This window comes from Talpa occidentalis, unplaced genomic scaffold, assembly GCF_014898055.3.
Source record: "Talpa occidentalis isolate TD23 unplaced genomic scaffold, MPIMG_talOcc4v2.1 talOcc4.4, whole genome shotgun sequence".
NCBI classification, from domain to species: domain Eukaryota; kingdom Metazoa; phylum Chordata; class Mammalia; order Eulipotyphla; family Talpidae; genus Talpa; species Talpa occidentalis.
In genome coordinates this window covers 99,251,317-99,268,629 of record NW_023604295.1, presented here as the reverse complement: position 1 = coordinate 99,268,629, position 17,313 = coordinate 99,251,317, and the positions used below count along the sequence as shown (strand labels likewise).

Sequence of the window (17,313 nt, the reverse complement as noted above, 5' to 3'; positions counted from 1 at the left end):
ATAGTTGGAGGTGCATCTGGTCCAAATCTTGTGAACTATACAACATTGATCCTTAAGGCCATTTGTCTTAAAACTTTGCTTTGATCAGATCATCGCCCCTTATCCCTTAAGCTCATTCACTTGTTCACTCATTCCCTCATCCCACCGCCCCCCTCATTTACAGCCTGCCTACTTGGGCCAGGCCTGGTGGCTGGCATTGCGGCTACCAAGGAGTAGTAAGATCACATCCACCCCCACCAGGGAGCTCGGCATGGCTCCATTACAGGACAAGTCCAAACCCCTTAGCGTGGAATGCTACTGACCCACCTTCTCAGGCTAGATCCTATCTTCCCTGCCTCAGTTTCCTTTCCCCAAAACATTCTCCAAAATCAAAACCGTCTAGCCACAAGCACCTTACCACCACCAAGAGGAGAAGGTCAGTCAACTTCTACTAAAGGTGTCAAGCTATTAAAAAAAAAAAAAAAGAGGAGGTAGGGGACATGATACTCACTATGCTGAGCTCCACATTGCAACAATATCACCAGAGCCTCAGAGACAATTGCCACAACAAGCTGTGCCTTAGAGCAACAGCAGGTTACCAGGCGTGCTAAATGTAACAGAACACCTGACTCCTGTCCGACCCTGACCTGAGAACTCACTGATTAACTATTTAAGCTTTGGTCTCAGATGTTTGCCCACAGGCCTCCGTAATGATAACACCCAGAACGTTCTATCAGCAAATCTCTCAGTTCTCTCCCCATTTCTCTGAACACTCCTTCTCTGAACTCTATTTTTTTTTAAGATTTATTTATTTATTTATTTATTTATTTATACAAGCACTGGGTACAGTCAGAAGTGCGGGAGGGTGAGAGAATTCACCAGAGTCAAAGGGGAGAGCAGAGCAGGCAGACTGACTGACGAAGCACACTGCTGAGGGGAGCAGCCCTCACCTGGTGGCCGGGGATCGAACCGGCGCTGCAGAGGCTGCGGGCAGCTTCACAACTCAGCGCTCAACCACTGCGCCACCAGGGAAGCCCCTTCTCTGAACTGTCTTTAACAGCTATATCCTTTATTTCTTAAGACAGAGTGCCAATACCCCATATATTATGCTGTTTGCTCACAACCTCAGCTAAGCCTCAGCCACTTCCCTATCTCTTTCTCTCTGGCCCATCCAACTCTTGGGGCCTGTAGACTGAGCCTTGCATTGTGATTACATCATAAATTACAGATGTAAGTTCCATCAAGACCAGGAAGATAGTGTTAATACAGGAAGCATGTCAAGGATAAGAGAAGCCACAGTATAAGTTTAATGAAAAATAGCAACCGATTCCCCATCTTGGGATCTAAGATATAATTAGGCAGCGACTCTCAAAGTTGGGTCCCAACAATATCATATTACCTGGAAACTCATCAGAAATGCAGATCTCCAGACTTAGTGATTCCGAAGCACAGCAGTAGGGAGTGTTGCGGGTTGTAGCAAAACGAAGCGAATATGCCCTGGTTAAAAGGGGTAACACCATTGAACTTCAGCTATAAGGGAATGGCTTATATGTGTTCCTCATGGGCTAGTTCCAAATTCATTAAGAAGATAATCAAAGACCTCAATGAACTGTTTCAAAACTACCTTTCTAACTGCATCCTCAGTTACCATGTTACTTGCTGTCCATACTTACCTATCTCTGGATTGTTTGTTTTCTTTCCAGGCATTGTAAGTGCTTTACAAAGAATAATTCACATCACCCTTAGAACAATCCCTTGAAGAGGTACTACAATTATCTAAGGCACAAAAAAGTGAAGAGACTTGCCCAAGGTGCAGAAGGCAGGAGCCTGGTTATAGAGCCTGAGCTCTTTGCCACAAGCCTATAATGCCTCTTGGAATACATGGTTCCCTGCCACTTCCTTCTGCTCCTCCTCAAGGTGAAAACATACTTCAAGGTCCAGCTCAGACATGAGGACTAAAATAAATTCCTCCCAGGCCCACAACCAGGGTGCTCTTACCCTCCTCTGGGTTCCCCAGAACACAGAGCACACCTTCCTTTGGTCACCTTCACCAAACTCTGGTCTGCGTTGGGGTGGCTATGCAATCTGCATCCATCCATTAACAAATGACCACTAAATTCCCACAAGTGCCAAACACTGAGAGTGGCACTTAGTGCTAATTATGAGAAAATTATGTACTGACATGACCTGTCTTCCCAAGTACAGAACTGTCAAAATCACAACTGCTTCTCACATCTAAAAGAAGAGCAGTTTAACATGCAATTTGCAGCAACATGGATAGAGCTGGAAGGGATCATGCTCAGAGAAATAAGCCAGAAAGAAAAAAAGTTAAAAAACCCAGGCAACAAGTTCTTCCATCATAATGAAAGCATATACAGAGTTTAACTAGTCAATGATGGTGTCTGGTCCACAACATTCTTTAGAAAAGACAGAAAAAAAATACAGAAATTCCCCCTGCAGAGAAGTAAATACCAGCATAGGAGCTAGGGCAGGGTGCTGTGGGTAGAAGGGTGCCACACCAGGACATTTCTGCCTCCTTTCTCTTCTACACTCCCCCCAGCTAGGAGCTCCAGAAGGGGTAAGACTGTGGTTTACTCATATCTTTTGTATTACATTCCATACATGTTCCCTACAGTCCAGATTGCTACTGAACTGAATTGTCAAAAATCTTAGAATACCTGCTTCAAGTTTCTATGTTCTTGGGGTCTTGAGGAAGTAAGGCTATGAGCAGCAAGAATTAGGATAAAGAAAAAGAATGAAGTCATTAATCTGGACTCATGAGAGAGAAATGTTATTCAGACTTAGTAAAATCATTGATTGGCTGACTCTCCATATCCACAGCTCAATCAGCAGGCCACTAATGAAAGCAGAGTGCAGGGGCCCTGAGGTCAGGCTCAGACACATGAGGGAGCCCACTATCAACATGTGGCTGCAGTGTTAGAGCTTGCTTCCTCAGCAGCCTTTAAACCTTCAAGTTTACATTCTGAGCACTCTAACCACTGAAAGTGGCCACCCCGCTCCCAATTATATGGAATTCTGAATTGGGAGGGGAGCTTGAGTTCATAAGCTTTTGCTGAACTCTAGAGTATCACTCCCATCTTCCAATAGAACCCTAAGGGTCCAAATCGCAGAAGTCATGGGTCTCTGACATTAAAAGATAGCAAAACTGTGGGAATTGAAGATGATGATGATGACAGCAGACACCGCTTATTGAGTATCTATGTGCCAGGACAATACCGGTCTTTAAAAGTGCTATTTCTATTATAGCTGTCATTTAGCCTGTTTGTAACTATGATTTGCCTCATCTGATAGAGGCAGAAACTGAGAGTCAGAAAAACTAGGCATATGCCCCAAGTCACTCAGCAACTACATCATGAAGTCAGGGTTCAAATCAAGTTGTCTGACTCCAGAGCTTTTCAATATTGCTAAACTATCCTCCAATGATGGTGATGATGACATATTAATATAAACTACTGCCCGTTATAGAAATTACAGTACCTGAGATTTCTTGAACAAACTGCAAGAACTGAAGCATTTGTCAAATCACAACAGGTTCAGTGCTGGAAACACTAAGCTTTCCCCCATCCTGGCAGGGCTAAGCTGAACTGGACTCCACTCCATGGTTTTCTTCTGGTTAAGATAGGCAGAAGACAAAGCCAAATGACAGTACTGCAGTTACCTGGAAACCATATACTCCAGGGAGCAGGGACACCATGCTTTCTCCAGAATGAATTATCAGCAGACTGATTTTCCCACTTCTGGGAATATAAATGAAACAGGACAAATGCAGGAGACAGGGTTGGACCCAGATGGTGGGTCTTCACCCATGCATTTACAAAGGCAAGATACGACCAAAAAGCAGGCAGTGGTGAGAAGGAAAAAAAAAAAAAAAACAGGATTTATTTACACAGGGAGAGAGAAAGAGAAGAAGAGAGAATTTATTGTTGGCACCTGACCAGATGCTATCTGTCCTACCCTAGAAGATGTCCACTGCACAGGGACTGAAGGCCAAGCCAAAGCTGAATGTGGTAAGTTGGCGGCTTCTCCATGGTCACTACTCCTCACCAGTGGTTAACTGCCAATGCCTCAGCAATACTGTTATAGGACAGGGAGAGGGGTAGCCCAAACCCTGCAAACCTGCCTATTCTATGTAGGGTTCTGCCATCCGCCGCATCAATACAAAACATATGAGACTTTAATGGGAAGGAACTTTAATAAAACTAGGAAACAATACAGGAAAGGCAAAGTCTAGTTTCTAAATGAAGCACCCAAAGTTACCCATCCCCTCGTGGGTAAAAGTCCATCCAAATGGGATTGGCCCAGAGCAAGGCCCCAAAGCCTGCCACAAGTCTAAAGCATCTTCCAGTGGGGACCCACAAAAAAGGGTCACAAACAACCAGACAAGCCCGGAAGGAAAAGAGCAAAATCAACATCAAAATAAAAGCTGCCATTGTCACCTCCCCATGGGTCTTACCCACATCTGTGTCACCCAGTCCACAACCAAAAGACAAGCGCAGTTTCTTCACGTGTCTCTAGGCTCCATGGGCCTCCTCCAGGTCTCCTGGCTCCATCCTGCTTCCTTCCTCAGTCTCTTCTGCAGCTTCTCCTCTTCCTGCTCAGCTCCACCCTCCCTTGGGTGGGGCAGGGAACCTCCCCCTTTCCTGGGGACCACCCTGTTACAATACAACCGCCAAAGTACCAGCCGTTCAACTATCAAATCCCCAGTAAGCTTCACTGTCAAAGTCCCTGCTCTGCCCCTTTTACCCATCAGGCCCCACTCAGGGGGTGGAATCTGGAGAGCTCCACCTTCTATCATTCTGTTGTTGAGGAGCACCAGCAGCTGGCTCCGAGTTTGATCCTCACTGTTCTTCTTACAGAAACACAAGGAAGAAATTACTGTCATTAGAAAATATGCAGCTGTGTTAACCTTCTCTAACATGAGATGAGGGTCTCAGAAAACTTCCCTTTCCTAGACCAATGTCATGAAATACATTGGACCTGAAAGAATATTTATGGTAGCATATCAAACTTACTTCATTGTTGAAGAGGTAGTTTCTACCTGGGACGATCTCAGATAGGCGAGGAAGCCTGTCTACCACCCTTGCTTTGCCCACCCCCAGCAATGGGGTAGTCACCACCTCACAAGGCATCCATCCACTGGAAACATTTCCTGGGAACTCTACAGTTCTTCTGAAACCTTGTCCACCTATAATTTGTCAAGGATAACTTCCACATAGCCTGCCAAGCAACTGATTTTTTAACAGAAAGTGCCTGATCTTTTAATATAAACGGACAGCTACACTACACCACCACCGCTAACCTCACTCTCTTCTGCTCCCACAGAATGCAGATAAAAGGAATAGTTGGAGGGGCCAAGCTTCCAAGAAGGCAGCTAGATATTTACAAGAGTGTTCTGGCTCCCAAGCTAAATTCGGCTGTGCCTGCCCCAGGGGAGCTCAGGTGTGTCATTAGTGCTAATTGTTGTGGCTGCCAAGGAAACCCTGCACAGTTTGCAAACAAGCTGCTCTTACACAGTAGGCAAGGGAGTGCTAGAACCCCCAACAGAGATGACAGTGACCCAGGAGCTCTCCTCGAGCTCCACCATAACAGACTTAGAATTTGTTCTCTAATTCGATTGTGCTAAAGAAATGAATCCCCCTTTCCATTCTTATCTTTCATGGAGGCTGGACCCACCTCCAGAACCATCAAGTAACAAGAGAAAGAGAACCACAGCACCAAGCACACAACTTTCCTAGCAACTTTAAAGAGATATTTTTTAAGACAGTGTCCACCCTTCAGTAAAAAGCTTAATTTACATTTTTACCACAAAAGGACTTTCTTCAAAATAAAAATTCAGGGTAGGAATTTGATTAGCATCTCTTAGGAATATTAAGTGGAGAAAATTATGTACTGACATGACCTGTCTTCCCAAGTACAGAACTGTCAAAATCACAACTGCTTCTCACATCTAAAAGAAGGGCAGTTTAACATGCAATTTGCAGCAACATGGAAGGAGCTGGAAGGGATCATGCTCGGCGAAATAAGCCAGAAAGAAAAAGAAAAATACCGGATGGTCTCACTCATAGCAGGAATCTAGAAAACCTAAATAAGGGACCAGGAAAAAGAATAACTATAAGAAAGAAAATATCAAATCAACAAACAACTATGAACCAGAGACACTCTATGGGGTGGGGGGCGGGGAAAGGAGGGATTGGGGGCAAAATAAGGGGGTTGCAATTGTATGGAGAATATAAAAATAAAATTAAAAAATAAATAAAAATAAAAATAAAAGAAGAGCGGTTTAGAATACCCTGGTGTTTCCCTCCCATGGAAGCATCATGGCTTCTTGGTAAAATCTCTCTGTTTCAGTGCTTGAGCCATCAGACCCCACAAAACCCTCCCTGGAGGTGTCAGGCCTAGTGGCAGGTGGTTAACCCTGCTGACCTGCAAGGGACACAGAGGTAGTTCAGAACAATCCCCCAAGTGGTCCCCTTCCCTGCTCCTGTCAGTTCCAGTTAAGCAACAAGCCTTTTGGCCAAATACCAGTTCCCTGGAAGGACCTGATTACTTTGCACAAATGAATTCAGGTTTCTGTTCAACTTGAAGCATATAATTTTCATGGGGCCATTTTATCAAGTTAAATGGTGTCCAAAAAACTTTATGAGAAAGATGACTCCAGATGTTTCGTGTGTGAACAAAGATGGACAAAAGACTGCTTATCAGCCACTTACTGGAGAACAAAGCTTAACCTGGTGGGGTTGCTCTGGGTCTCACTAACCAGTTCCCAGTTGGAGGTGGGAGGGGCAGGGCTGCTGGGGAGATAGTGCAGAAGAAGGAGACCAACCATCCTGTCTGCAGATGGGGGTGTGGGAAGCCACACTTTTCACACTCACCAGACCGCACTTCAAAGTTCTGTTAGGAATCACATCCAGGAGCCAACCCATCAGCAGGGGTAGCAGGCAGTGGGCCCAATGGAGTGCTGAGAGCTGAGGCCTGACACCTCCAGTATCAGGTGCTCCCAGTCAGGCCTTCTGGAGACCCTTCTCTGTCCCTTTCTCCAGGGCCCCCAACAGGTAAAGCAAATCCCCCACGAAATTTTATCTGTAGCCACCTCAAAATGAAAATACTTTTTCTGCCTCCCGCGAAACTCCAGCCCAGGAGCAGGACATCTCATGGACCACACATGCCTGTGCCTTTGTTTTTAAATCATCTCCTTACTAAAAGATTCCCTCTTTACCTGCAGAATTCAAAGTATCATATTCTCCTCCCCTCAGATCATTTTACTTTTTTCAAAAAGTAAGACTCCACCGCGGCTGTCTTCCCAATGAAACTCAGTCGTACCTTGTTCCTTGCTCGCCTCCCTGGAACTTAGTCCACCGCAGGCTGAAGGCGCTGAGAGTGAAGGCCAACCTGGCGCAGGAACCGATGTCTGGAGGTCGAGCCCAGGCGCAGCTCCCGGGCTTGGACCTCCGTGGGCGTCAAGAGCTGCCAACGTTTAACCTTCCTGCGGCCCGCGATCACTGGACTGCAAGGTCGCTCCCCACAGCGCCCCTCCTGGATCGAATTCCTGGCATAGTTTCCCCACACCGCCCGGCTCACCTGGGGGCCCCGGAGCCTGGGGATTGTGGGCAGAGGTCCCAAGGTCGCCCCCGCCGCGCCTCCGACTTGGCTGCACCACCCGGGACTGCAGCGAGGCCATTCCCGGAACCCTCACCCACCCGGGGGATGCTTCCTCAGCCGGGGGAGGCCCAGACGCTGCGGGGCGGGGAAACAAAACCGACCCGCCCACCCCAGTGCAGCCTGCCAGGCGGGATTCCGTGCCTGAGAACCTTTCTCTAGCCCGCAAGAGAACACACACACACACACACACACACACACACACACACACACACACACACACACACACAGCCGCTGATCCACTAGGCTTAAATTAATGAAACATTTCTGGTTAAGGACTGAAGCCCATATTACTCTTTTGGGTGAGTCCCTGGCCTGGTGAGATGAGATACCTCCAACAAACCCAGAACCAAAAGGGTTTTCTTTCCTGATAGCAGTCCCTGATCCTTTCCCATAGTCAGTCTTTCCCTTACTGATGTTCAGATTTCCGGCAATTTTTGTTGGTGTTGTTCAGGCCTTCTCCCAACCCCAGCTTCAATAGCCAGGCTATATCTTGGGGCAGGCCAAGCATTAGGGAACAAGTGTTGCCAAGGAGATGGAGGAATTGGAACCCTTGTGCACTGCTGGTGGACATGTAAAATGGCAAAGCCACTGTAGAAAAGAGAACGGCGGTTCCTCAAAAATAAAACATAGAATTACCATAGGAGCCAGTCATTTCACTTCTGGGTATGTAGCCAAAAGACTTAAAGGCAGGGACTCAGATATTTGTTCACACATGTTCATAACAGCATTATTCACAAGAGCCAAAAGGTAGAAACAGGGGTCTCCCTCGTGGTACAAGAGGTTAAGTCACGGCACTCTGAAGCAATAAGCAGCCACTACAGCAAGTGTTCAAGCCCTGGCCAGGGAGGTGACCCACATGGGGCAACAGACCTCTCCTGTCTCACCCGCTGCTCCCCTTAGCAGTGTATTTCAGTGGATCTGCCTGTTCTGCTCCCCACTCTGTATCTGGTGTATCTTCACACTCTGACCCCACACCTCTGGCCTGCACCCCAGCTCTTGCACACATAAATAAATACATCTTTTTTAAAAAATAAAAAAGAAAAGATAAACGGTAGAAACAACCCAAATGCCCATCAACAGATAAAATGATAAACAAATGTGGTGGACTCGAAAATATTTTTTTTAATTGAGGTAGAATTGGTTTACAACATTGTGATTTGAGGCATAAGATCAGACCTCCTCAGTTGCATGTTCTCTCACCACACCCAACACCAAGACACCCATAGCCCTCCACCCACTATGCCCCCAATTCTTACAAACACACACACAATTATAGCCTCAATTCCATAGTCAGTTTGGTTTTCTCTGTTTTGTTTCTTTGTATTTCACATATTCGTCTTTCTCCTTCTCACTTATTTGCTTTGCATTATCCCTTCCATTTCCCTCCATATTGCGGCAAATAACAAGTGTTCATCTTTTTTATGTCTGAGTCATATTCCTTTGTGCATATGTATCACATTTTTCCAATCCACTCCTCTGTCCTTGGCTACTTAGGTTGTTTCCATAACTTGGCTATTATGAATAGTGCTACGGTGAACAAAGGGGGGTATATATCTTTTTAAATTAGTGTTTTACATTCTTCAGGGAGATACCTAGGAGTAGAATTGCTGGATCACATGTAGATTTATTTTTAATATTTTAAGAAACCTCCATGCTCTTTTCCATAGAGGCTACATCATTTTACTTTCCTACCAACAGTGTAAGAGGGTTCCTTTTTCTCCACATCTTCACAATACTTGTTTTCTGGTCTTTTTGATATGGATGACTCTCACACATGTAAGATGGTATCTCCTTGTGGTTTTGATTTCATTTCCCTGATAATAAGTGATAATGATTATTTTTCATGTGACTATTGGCTACTTGCCTCTCTTCACTGAAGAAGTGTTTAGCTCTACTGCCCATTTTTTGATTATTTGTTTTCTTTTTGTTAAGTTGTATGAGTTCTTTGTATATTTTGGATATCACTCTCATCAGATGTATGTATGGTGTGCAAATATGTTATCCCATTCCATTGGGTATCTTTTATACAATGGAATATTATTCAGTCTTAAAAAATGAATGAAATCTGATACAAGCCACATGAATGACCCTTGAAAACGTTATGCTAAGTAAAATAAACCAGTCACAGCGCCTCCCTGGTGGCGCAAGGGGTTAAGCACCATGATATGAAGCAATCCGCAGCCTCTGCAGCACGAGTTCGATCCCCGGCCGGTCAGGGAGAAACCCACATGGCGAAACAAACCTCTCTTGTCTCGCCCGCTGCTCCCCTCAGCAGTGTATTTCAGTCAATCTACCTGTTCTGTTTTCCGCTCTGTCTCTGGTGAATCCTCTTACCCCCTGCATCTCTGGCCTGTACCCCAGCTCTTATATGCATAAATAAATAAATCTTTAAAAAAAAAAAAAAAAAAGGAAAGAAACCAGTAACAAAAGGACAAATTTTTATATTGTTCTTCTTATACTCAAATTCATAGAAACAGAAAATAGAATGGTACTTTCCAGGAGGAGGAGAGTATAGAGAGTTATTGTTTAATGGGTGCAGAATTTCACTTGGAGATGATGTTGTGCTGGTTGTACGACAATGTTAGTGTACTTAATGCCACTGAGTTGTACACTTAAAAATGGTTAAAATGGGGGCCTCCCCAGTGGCGCAGCGGTTGAGCGCTGGGTTGCAAAGCTGCCCGCAGCCTCTGCAGCGCAGGTTCGATCCCCAACCGCCGGGCAAGGGTCCCACATGGCGCGCAGACCTCTCCTGCCACCTGCTGCTCCCCTCAGCAGTGTACCTCGGTCCCCCTGCCTGCTCTGCTCCCTGCTCTGGCTCTGGTGAATTCTCTCACCCTCCCGTGCTTCTGACTATACCCAGTGCTTGTATAAATAAATAAATAAATCTTTTTTAAAAATTTGCTTTAAAAAAAATTTTTAAAAAATGGTTAAAATGGTAAATTTGTGTGTATATTTTATCACTATTTTTTAAATGTATAAAAAATTAAAGTGGAAGGGCAGGCATGCCTGTGAATCCTCTTCTCAGATGGGTAATGTTATCCTTCCACTCCTCTCCTGGTCAGGGAAATCTTTCTCTCCCCAGGGTTCCTGCCACCGGCTAAAGAGGAGAGAAGAGTTCAGGCTTGGGAGTGAATACACATTTACACTACACCTTCCCAAGCTGTGTAAATCTGGAAAAATCATTTAACCTCTCTGTAAAATGGGAAAAAATAAACTCTACCTTGCAAGGTTATTATGAGAACCAAATTAAAGCCTCTCAAGGTTCAGCTGGGGCCTGGCAGTCACTGATAGTCCAGGTTCAGTCTAGCGTAGAATCTGGGGGAAGTAGAGAGAGGGGCTTGGAGAATTCATTTCTCTATTGTCTTCCCCACTGAAACATGCAGCAGAAAGTAGCTCTGGGGGTACCTGTGTCTGTGTTTGTCACACCCTCTAGACCTTATTTCCCCATGTGTAAATAGTATACTACTCAGGATTATTGTGAAAAAGTGAGCTCGATGTGCACCCAGGTCCACCTTGTCGATAACACCAAAAGTTAAAGACTCCATCTTCAGCTTACCCAGACCTTCTGTTAGGGGGAAAAGGATGTCCTAAAGCTAATTCCATACAGGCTTTGTGGACTCCACCCCCACCCCAGGCCAAAGCCAAAGACACTGGGAACTCCAAATCCCATCACCACCAAAGGGAAGGTGGCGGGACCTGAGGGTGGGGTTAAGCAGCCAGGTTGATATAAAGCCAGACATGTGGGCTTGGGGGGGTTCCCCCATTTTGGCTCTCCGCCAGCTCGCAGCGTCCAGCCAGCTCTGAGAGTGCCTTTGGGTTTCCAGGTCGGCGGATCGGGTAGTACGCATTTAAGACTTTATTTCCCTATTTTCTCCCTGAGTTGTACATTTTCCTTATTTCCTTTTCCCTTGTAAATAAACCTTTTATTAACCTTTTGTGTATGCCTGTAGTGGAGTATTCATAAGTCCCTTTTAAGCGCGCGGGTGAGGACCCACAGCCAGGCAACCCGATCAATATCAGGGCTACCCTATAACACTTCCATGCCTGGAATCCTCTCATCTTTCCCTTCCTGGGCCACTATTCAACATTCAACACAGTCAAGAGTCATGGAGTGCCTACTCTGTGCCAAGCTCTATGTCCCAAGGAAACGAAATTTACAGAGGACTAGATCTTTTAGCACTGGATACTGCCCCCCTGGTAGCAACTGACCAGCAGAGCTGACGCTATATGGCTTGTCTAGAAGACTTTCCTGTCACCCTGAGCAGCTAGGCCATAACTGTTGGGTGGAGGCTGAAGTGTGGACTGTCAATATCTGCAGTTTCACCTCATCTATAGCCTCTCCACCCCTCCTCAGCCTGGTAGCAGACACCACTGATGCAATTACAAATGACTGGTCTCTCAGATAAGCATTAACAAGTTTGTCTTTCCCATGTTTCTTGTAATTTCACCCTTGTTTAACAGGTTTGTCTTCTTGCATTCCAAGGAAAAGGGAGTTAAAGAGCAGTTGTTGAAAAAAAGCAAGCTGGCGCCTATTAGTTTCCATGCCAATCCCTTCCACCTCCCTGTTGCAGACCCTTGCCCATCTTCCCCTTTTTTTCCCTTTGTATAAATACCCCTGAACTCTGCCAAAGAGCAGGACAATTGTCTTTCAGACATGAGTCTGCATTTGTCAACAAATTAAACCACTTTCCTTTTCCTCAAACTCTGTTTCCTTTTATTGGCTGAGAGAAACCGAGGCCAGCGTTCGGTATCACCACCATGACTGGTCTTATTCCAAGGATGTGTCAGGAAACAGTGGGACTCCTCTGCTGATTGGAGATGGATTGCAATCTCAGCCAATAGGAGTGCCCTCTGCTGCCAACTGCTCACATCACACCTTGGAAGCCAGCTCCAGGTTCCACTTTCCTGAAGGGCAACTGAGGCAAGAGGGACAGGTCTCCTAGTGCTGAGGGTCCCTGAGGTGATTTTAGGCCAAAGGCATATTGGATTTTCCCCAGTCGATGTATAGGTAGACAGGCATGGAGTTAGAGGGGGGGTTTACAACAAAACCTGGTTTATTGATTTCCCTCGAAATTTCTGAGAATCTGGTAACAAAGGGTCTGCACTCTCATAAGAATTGTCTGGAGAAAAGAGGGCACCTCTTTCCTAAGCAGAGCCTTTTCCTTGAAAAAAATCATTTTGAAATCTGTACAATTACAGAAAAGTCTTCCTTTTCAGGAAAAATCTCTGTCCTGCAAAACCATGTGCTTAACTATGTGCTGCTTTCTGAGTCTAGACACAAATTCAAGACCTGGCAGGTGAGCTGTGACCTGGCTGCTCTATGTCTGGCAGTGATAAGGGAGATCTGTAACCAATTGCCCCAGGACTTCCAGCCTAGAGCTCTGTCTTTTTTATGTGGGAATACTCTTAGGCAATTTGATGAAACCTATGATTTCTTAGAATGTTTTACAAATACTTGAAATAAAATGTAGGATTATAGCAGACATCAATGTATTGAAAATATGATTATCAAAACATTATTATTAAGATTTTTGATAATCATATTTTGTTTATTAATGCATTAAATAGCAGAATCTACCACCTAATCTAAAAATAGTAAAGTTGTAAACAATGTTTTAATATCTCTGCAATAACCTTTTTTTAAAGAAAACATTTCATTTATTCTTTTTCTTGAAGTATTTTCAATTTGATTGGCACAGTTTTACAGGCATAGCAATTATTTTATCACCAATGATACAAATTGGTTTTATAGTAACAATATTCTATAATCAAAATAATCTAAGTACTGTTTAGTAATTTTCCTTTCTTATATTTTCTACTTTTCAGCTGAAATTCTCAATATTGACTTACAAATTTTTAAACATATCAAGCATGATTTTTTTTTAATTGAGATAACATTGGTTTCCAACATTGTTTGTGTTTTATAAGTTCAGGATCTCCCCCTTCAGGTGGTGTTACCACACTGCACCCCTTGTAGTACACCACTATTGTGAGCCCTCTCCACTTTGTTCTCAATCCTCTTCCTCCCCACCCCCACTGGTAGCCTCAGTTCATGTAGTCCCAATTGTTTCTATTCTACACTGTTTTCCTTGCTACTGGAGATGAACTCACAAAGATATCTCTGAAGCCTATGTCATGAAGTGGTTTGCCAACATTTTCTTCTATGTATTTTACAGTTTCAGGCCTTGCATCCAAGTCGTTTATTCATATTGAGTTGATTTTTGTGTCTGATTTGAGATAGTCATCTAGTTTCATTCTTTTGCAAGCAGCTGTCCAATTTCCTAATACCATTTATTGAAGAGTTTCCTCCCCAGTGGTGCAGCAGGTTGAGCACAGCAGTGTCTGCAGCCTCTGCAGCGCCGGTTCGATTCCTGGCCAGCCAGGGAGATTCCCACATGGCACGGCAGACCTCCAGTGTATACTCCCAGCTCTTTTGTCATAAATTAACCGTCTAGATATTACTGGATTTATTTCCGGGCTGTCAATTCTATTTCTTTGGCCTGTGTGTCTATTTTTGTTCTAGTACTGTGCTGTTTTGATTACTATAGATCTGTGGTATAGTTTAAAGTTGGGGATAGGGTGCATCCATTCTTCCTCTTCTTTGTTGGGATTGCATTGGCTATTCAGGATATTTTGTGGTTCCATATGAATTTCAGTAATGTTTGTTTTATATCTTTGTAGAATACCATAGAAACTTTGATAGGAATTGCATTGAATCTGTATATTGCTTTCAGTGGGATGTTGTTTATTTATTATTTTTTAAACATCCTTGTTTATTTTTTCCACAATATAGTTTTCCCAGAGTGTCCACAGTCTTCTACCACACTCTCCCTCTCCCATTCTCTACTCTTCCTCTCTTCTAACCTCTCTCCTCCCACTCCTTAATGTCTCTGATCTAAGATCTGCTACGATGGCCATTTTGATAATGCTAATTCCTCCAATCAATGAACAATGAATAGGTTTCCATTTCTTTGTGTTTTCTATTTATTTTAATAATGCCTTATAGTATTCTTTGTATAGGTCATTCAGTTTCAGAGTTTTATGGAACTCTTCTTTGTTAAGTATAATGCTAGGTGTTTCATTTTTTTTTTTACATAATTGTAAATGGGATTATCTTTTTAATTTATTCCTCTTCCAACTCATTGTTCGCATATAGGAAGGCAATTGATTTTTGTGTTTTGATTTTGTTACCTGCCACTTTGCTGAACTGCTTTGTTGTTCCAATTAGTTGTTTAGTGAAGTCTTAAGGGTTCTCTCTATATATTATCACGTCTTCTGGAAATAATGATAGCTTTACTTCTTCTTTCCCAATTTAGATTCCTTTTATGCCATTCTCTTACCTGGTTACTCTAGTTAGAACTTCCAATGCTATGTTGAATAGTAGTAGTAAAGTGGATATCCTTGCCTTGTTCCAAATCTTAGTGGAAAAGCTTTCAGTTTTTCACAATTGAGAGTAATGTTAGTTGTAACTTTGTCATTATGGTGTCTATTATGTTGAAATATGTTCCATCTATCACTAGTTTTTCTGGAATTTTCATCATAAATGAATGTTGAATATTATCAAATGCTTTCTCAGCATCTATTAATATGATCAAATGTTGGGTCTCCCCAGTGGTGCAGCAGGTTGAGCACAGCAGTGTCCGCAGCCTCTGCAGCGCCGGTTCGATTCCTGGCCAGCCAGGGGGATTCCCACATGGCACGGCAGACCTCTCCTGTCTCACCTACTGCTCCCCTCAGCAGTGTATTTTTGTCCTTCTGCCTGTTCTGCTCCTGCTCTGTCTTGGGTGAATACTCTCACCCTCCCATGCCTCTGGCCTATACACCAGTGCTTATATAAATAAATAAATCTCTTTTAAAAATGATCAAATGTTTTTTATCTATCCTTTCATTGATGTAGTAAATTACTTTGATGGACTTTCCTCTGCAATATCACCTTAATATGATATATGATATGTGTGATGGCTAAAAATGACAAAGTCACAGTGATTACTAATACTGCTGTGGTTTGTAGCCTATACTAATAGTTGAAGGAGTTAATAGATTTTAATTAACATGTAATTTAATTAAGATGTAAGTTCATAGATCCCCAAAATCTATTCACAGAGCCCCCAATGTAGGAATCCTTGCCCAATATCACCAAGAGAAGCACATTAACAATGCACTTAGCTTAGAAACTACACCTGAAGCCTCATGGTTTCAGTTATCTGGTTGGGAAAGCCAAATTTTATTATTTTAAGGGTGAGGGATAATAAAAGGGTATGAAAGTATGGAATGGAATGCTAAAACCATGAGCAAAAATGACAGATTAGCTTATCTAAAGTTTTAAAACATTTTTTAAAAAAAAGAAAGAAAAGATAACAAATGAGGTTAAAAAACAAATGTCAGAGTGAAAAATAATGCAATCAAATAATAAAATGTTAGTTTCCTTAATATGCAAAGAGTGATTACAAATCAATTGGAAATAAAAAAAAAAAAAACCCAATAGAAAACTGGACCAAAGATACTAGGCAATTTACAGAATAAGAAAAAATATTTTACTGATTGGACATATGTAACAATCAACCTCACCAAAATTAACACAACAGTTAAGTACATTTTAAACTATGCTAATAACCAAAATTAAATAGATTTTTGGCATTGGTGAAGGATAGGTAAATGGGCAATTTCAAACAGCCTTTTTAAAAACAATTTGACAGCACATATCAAAATTTTAAATCCTCGAAATGCTAGAGTATTACCTGTACTATTAAATTAGAATCAACTTACAGGTCCACCAATTGAAATGCGATTAAATAGACTACAATATATTCTACAATGAAATACTCTGCAGCCATTATGAAAAATAAAGTACGTCTTGATCCGCTAATGATAAAAGGTGTCCAAGACATAATATATGGTTAGAGTGAAAAACAATTGACATAATAATATGCATCATAGGATTCCATTTATGATTTTTAAAACTATACATCTTAGAAATTCAAGGCTGATATTCAAAATATTTAACCAGTCATATTTTTATCACCTACATCAGTGCTTGGAACATACAAGGGGCTAAATGTTTATCGACTGAATGCAGTAATGAATATCAAAATCAGCATTAATAATCAAACCCATTTCCCCACCTCAATTCTCTAACATGTCCTGGAATTAATATTACAGTTTATATAGAACATATATCAAAACTATTAGCTATCAACCCCAAAAACCATTTTATCTTGCTCAAATTTCCCAGCTTCCCTTACAGGTACATTCTGGCCTATAAGATGTAAGGAATAGTATTACACGGTACTTGCAGGAAGTTTTCATAACTGATCCTGTTGCCTGAAATGCAGACATGATGGACTGGAGATCAAGCAGTCATATGTACCATGGGCTATGGATACTAAGGATGACAAAAGAAAAATACAAGAAGACTAAGGCCCTGATAATTGCAGCAACTGTTTTCACTCTGAATTGCCTGCCTTCAGATTTCTTTTATATGAGAAAGAAATAAACTTCTGTACTTTATATTCTATTGTTCTTTGGGATTTTTCTATTATAGACAGAGAAAGTTGATCCTGATACGTGACTAGGCCCCCACGCCTCTGGGGAAAGTGGAGATCAAGTGAAAGTGTAGCCCTTTCATGACGTAGCAGCAGCAACCCATCATTGGTT

General features: G+C 42.8%; 1 protein-coding gene across 9 annotated transcripts in view; it reads right to left on the bottom strand.

Moving 5' to 3' along the window:
• Positions 1–7,679, bottom strand: part of DZIP1L (DAZ interacting zinc finger protein 1 like) — a 65,528-nt gene extending 57,849 nt beyond the window's left edge. For 7 of the 9 annotated variants that reach the window (XM_054700795.1, XM_054700796.1, XM_054700799.1 and 4 more), the window contains exons 1-2: positions 7,321–7,678; positions 1,379–1,476 (exon numbers count right to left, since the gene is read on the bottom strand). In XM_054700795.1, the coding sequence (XP_054556770.1) occupies positions 1,379–1,390 (12 nt within the window). In that variant the 5' untranslated portion in view covers positions 1,391–1,476; positions 7,321–7,678. Of the gene's footprint in view, positions 1–1,378; positions 1,477–3,477; positions 3,511–7,320 lie in introns of those variants that run through there. The other 2 variants (XM_054700798.1, XM_054700803.1) reach the window with 2 other exon arrangements.
• Between the last annotated feature and the right edge of the window lie 9,634 nt (positions 7,680–17,313).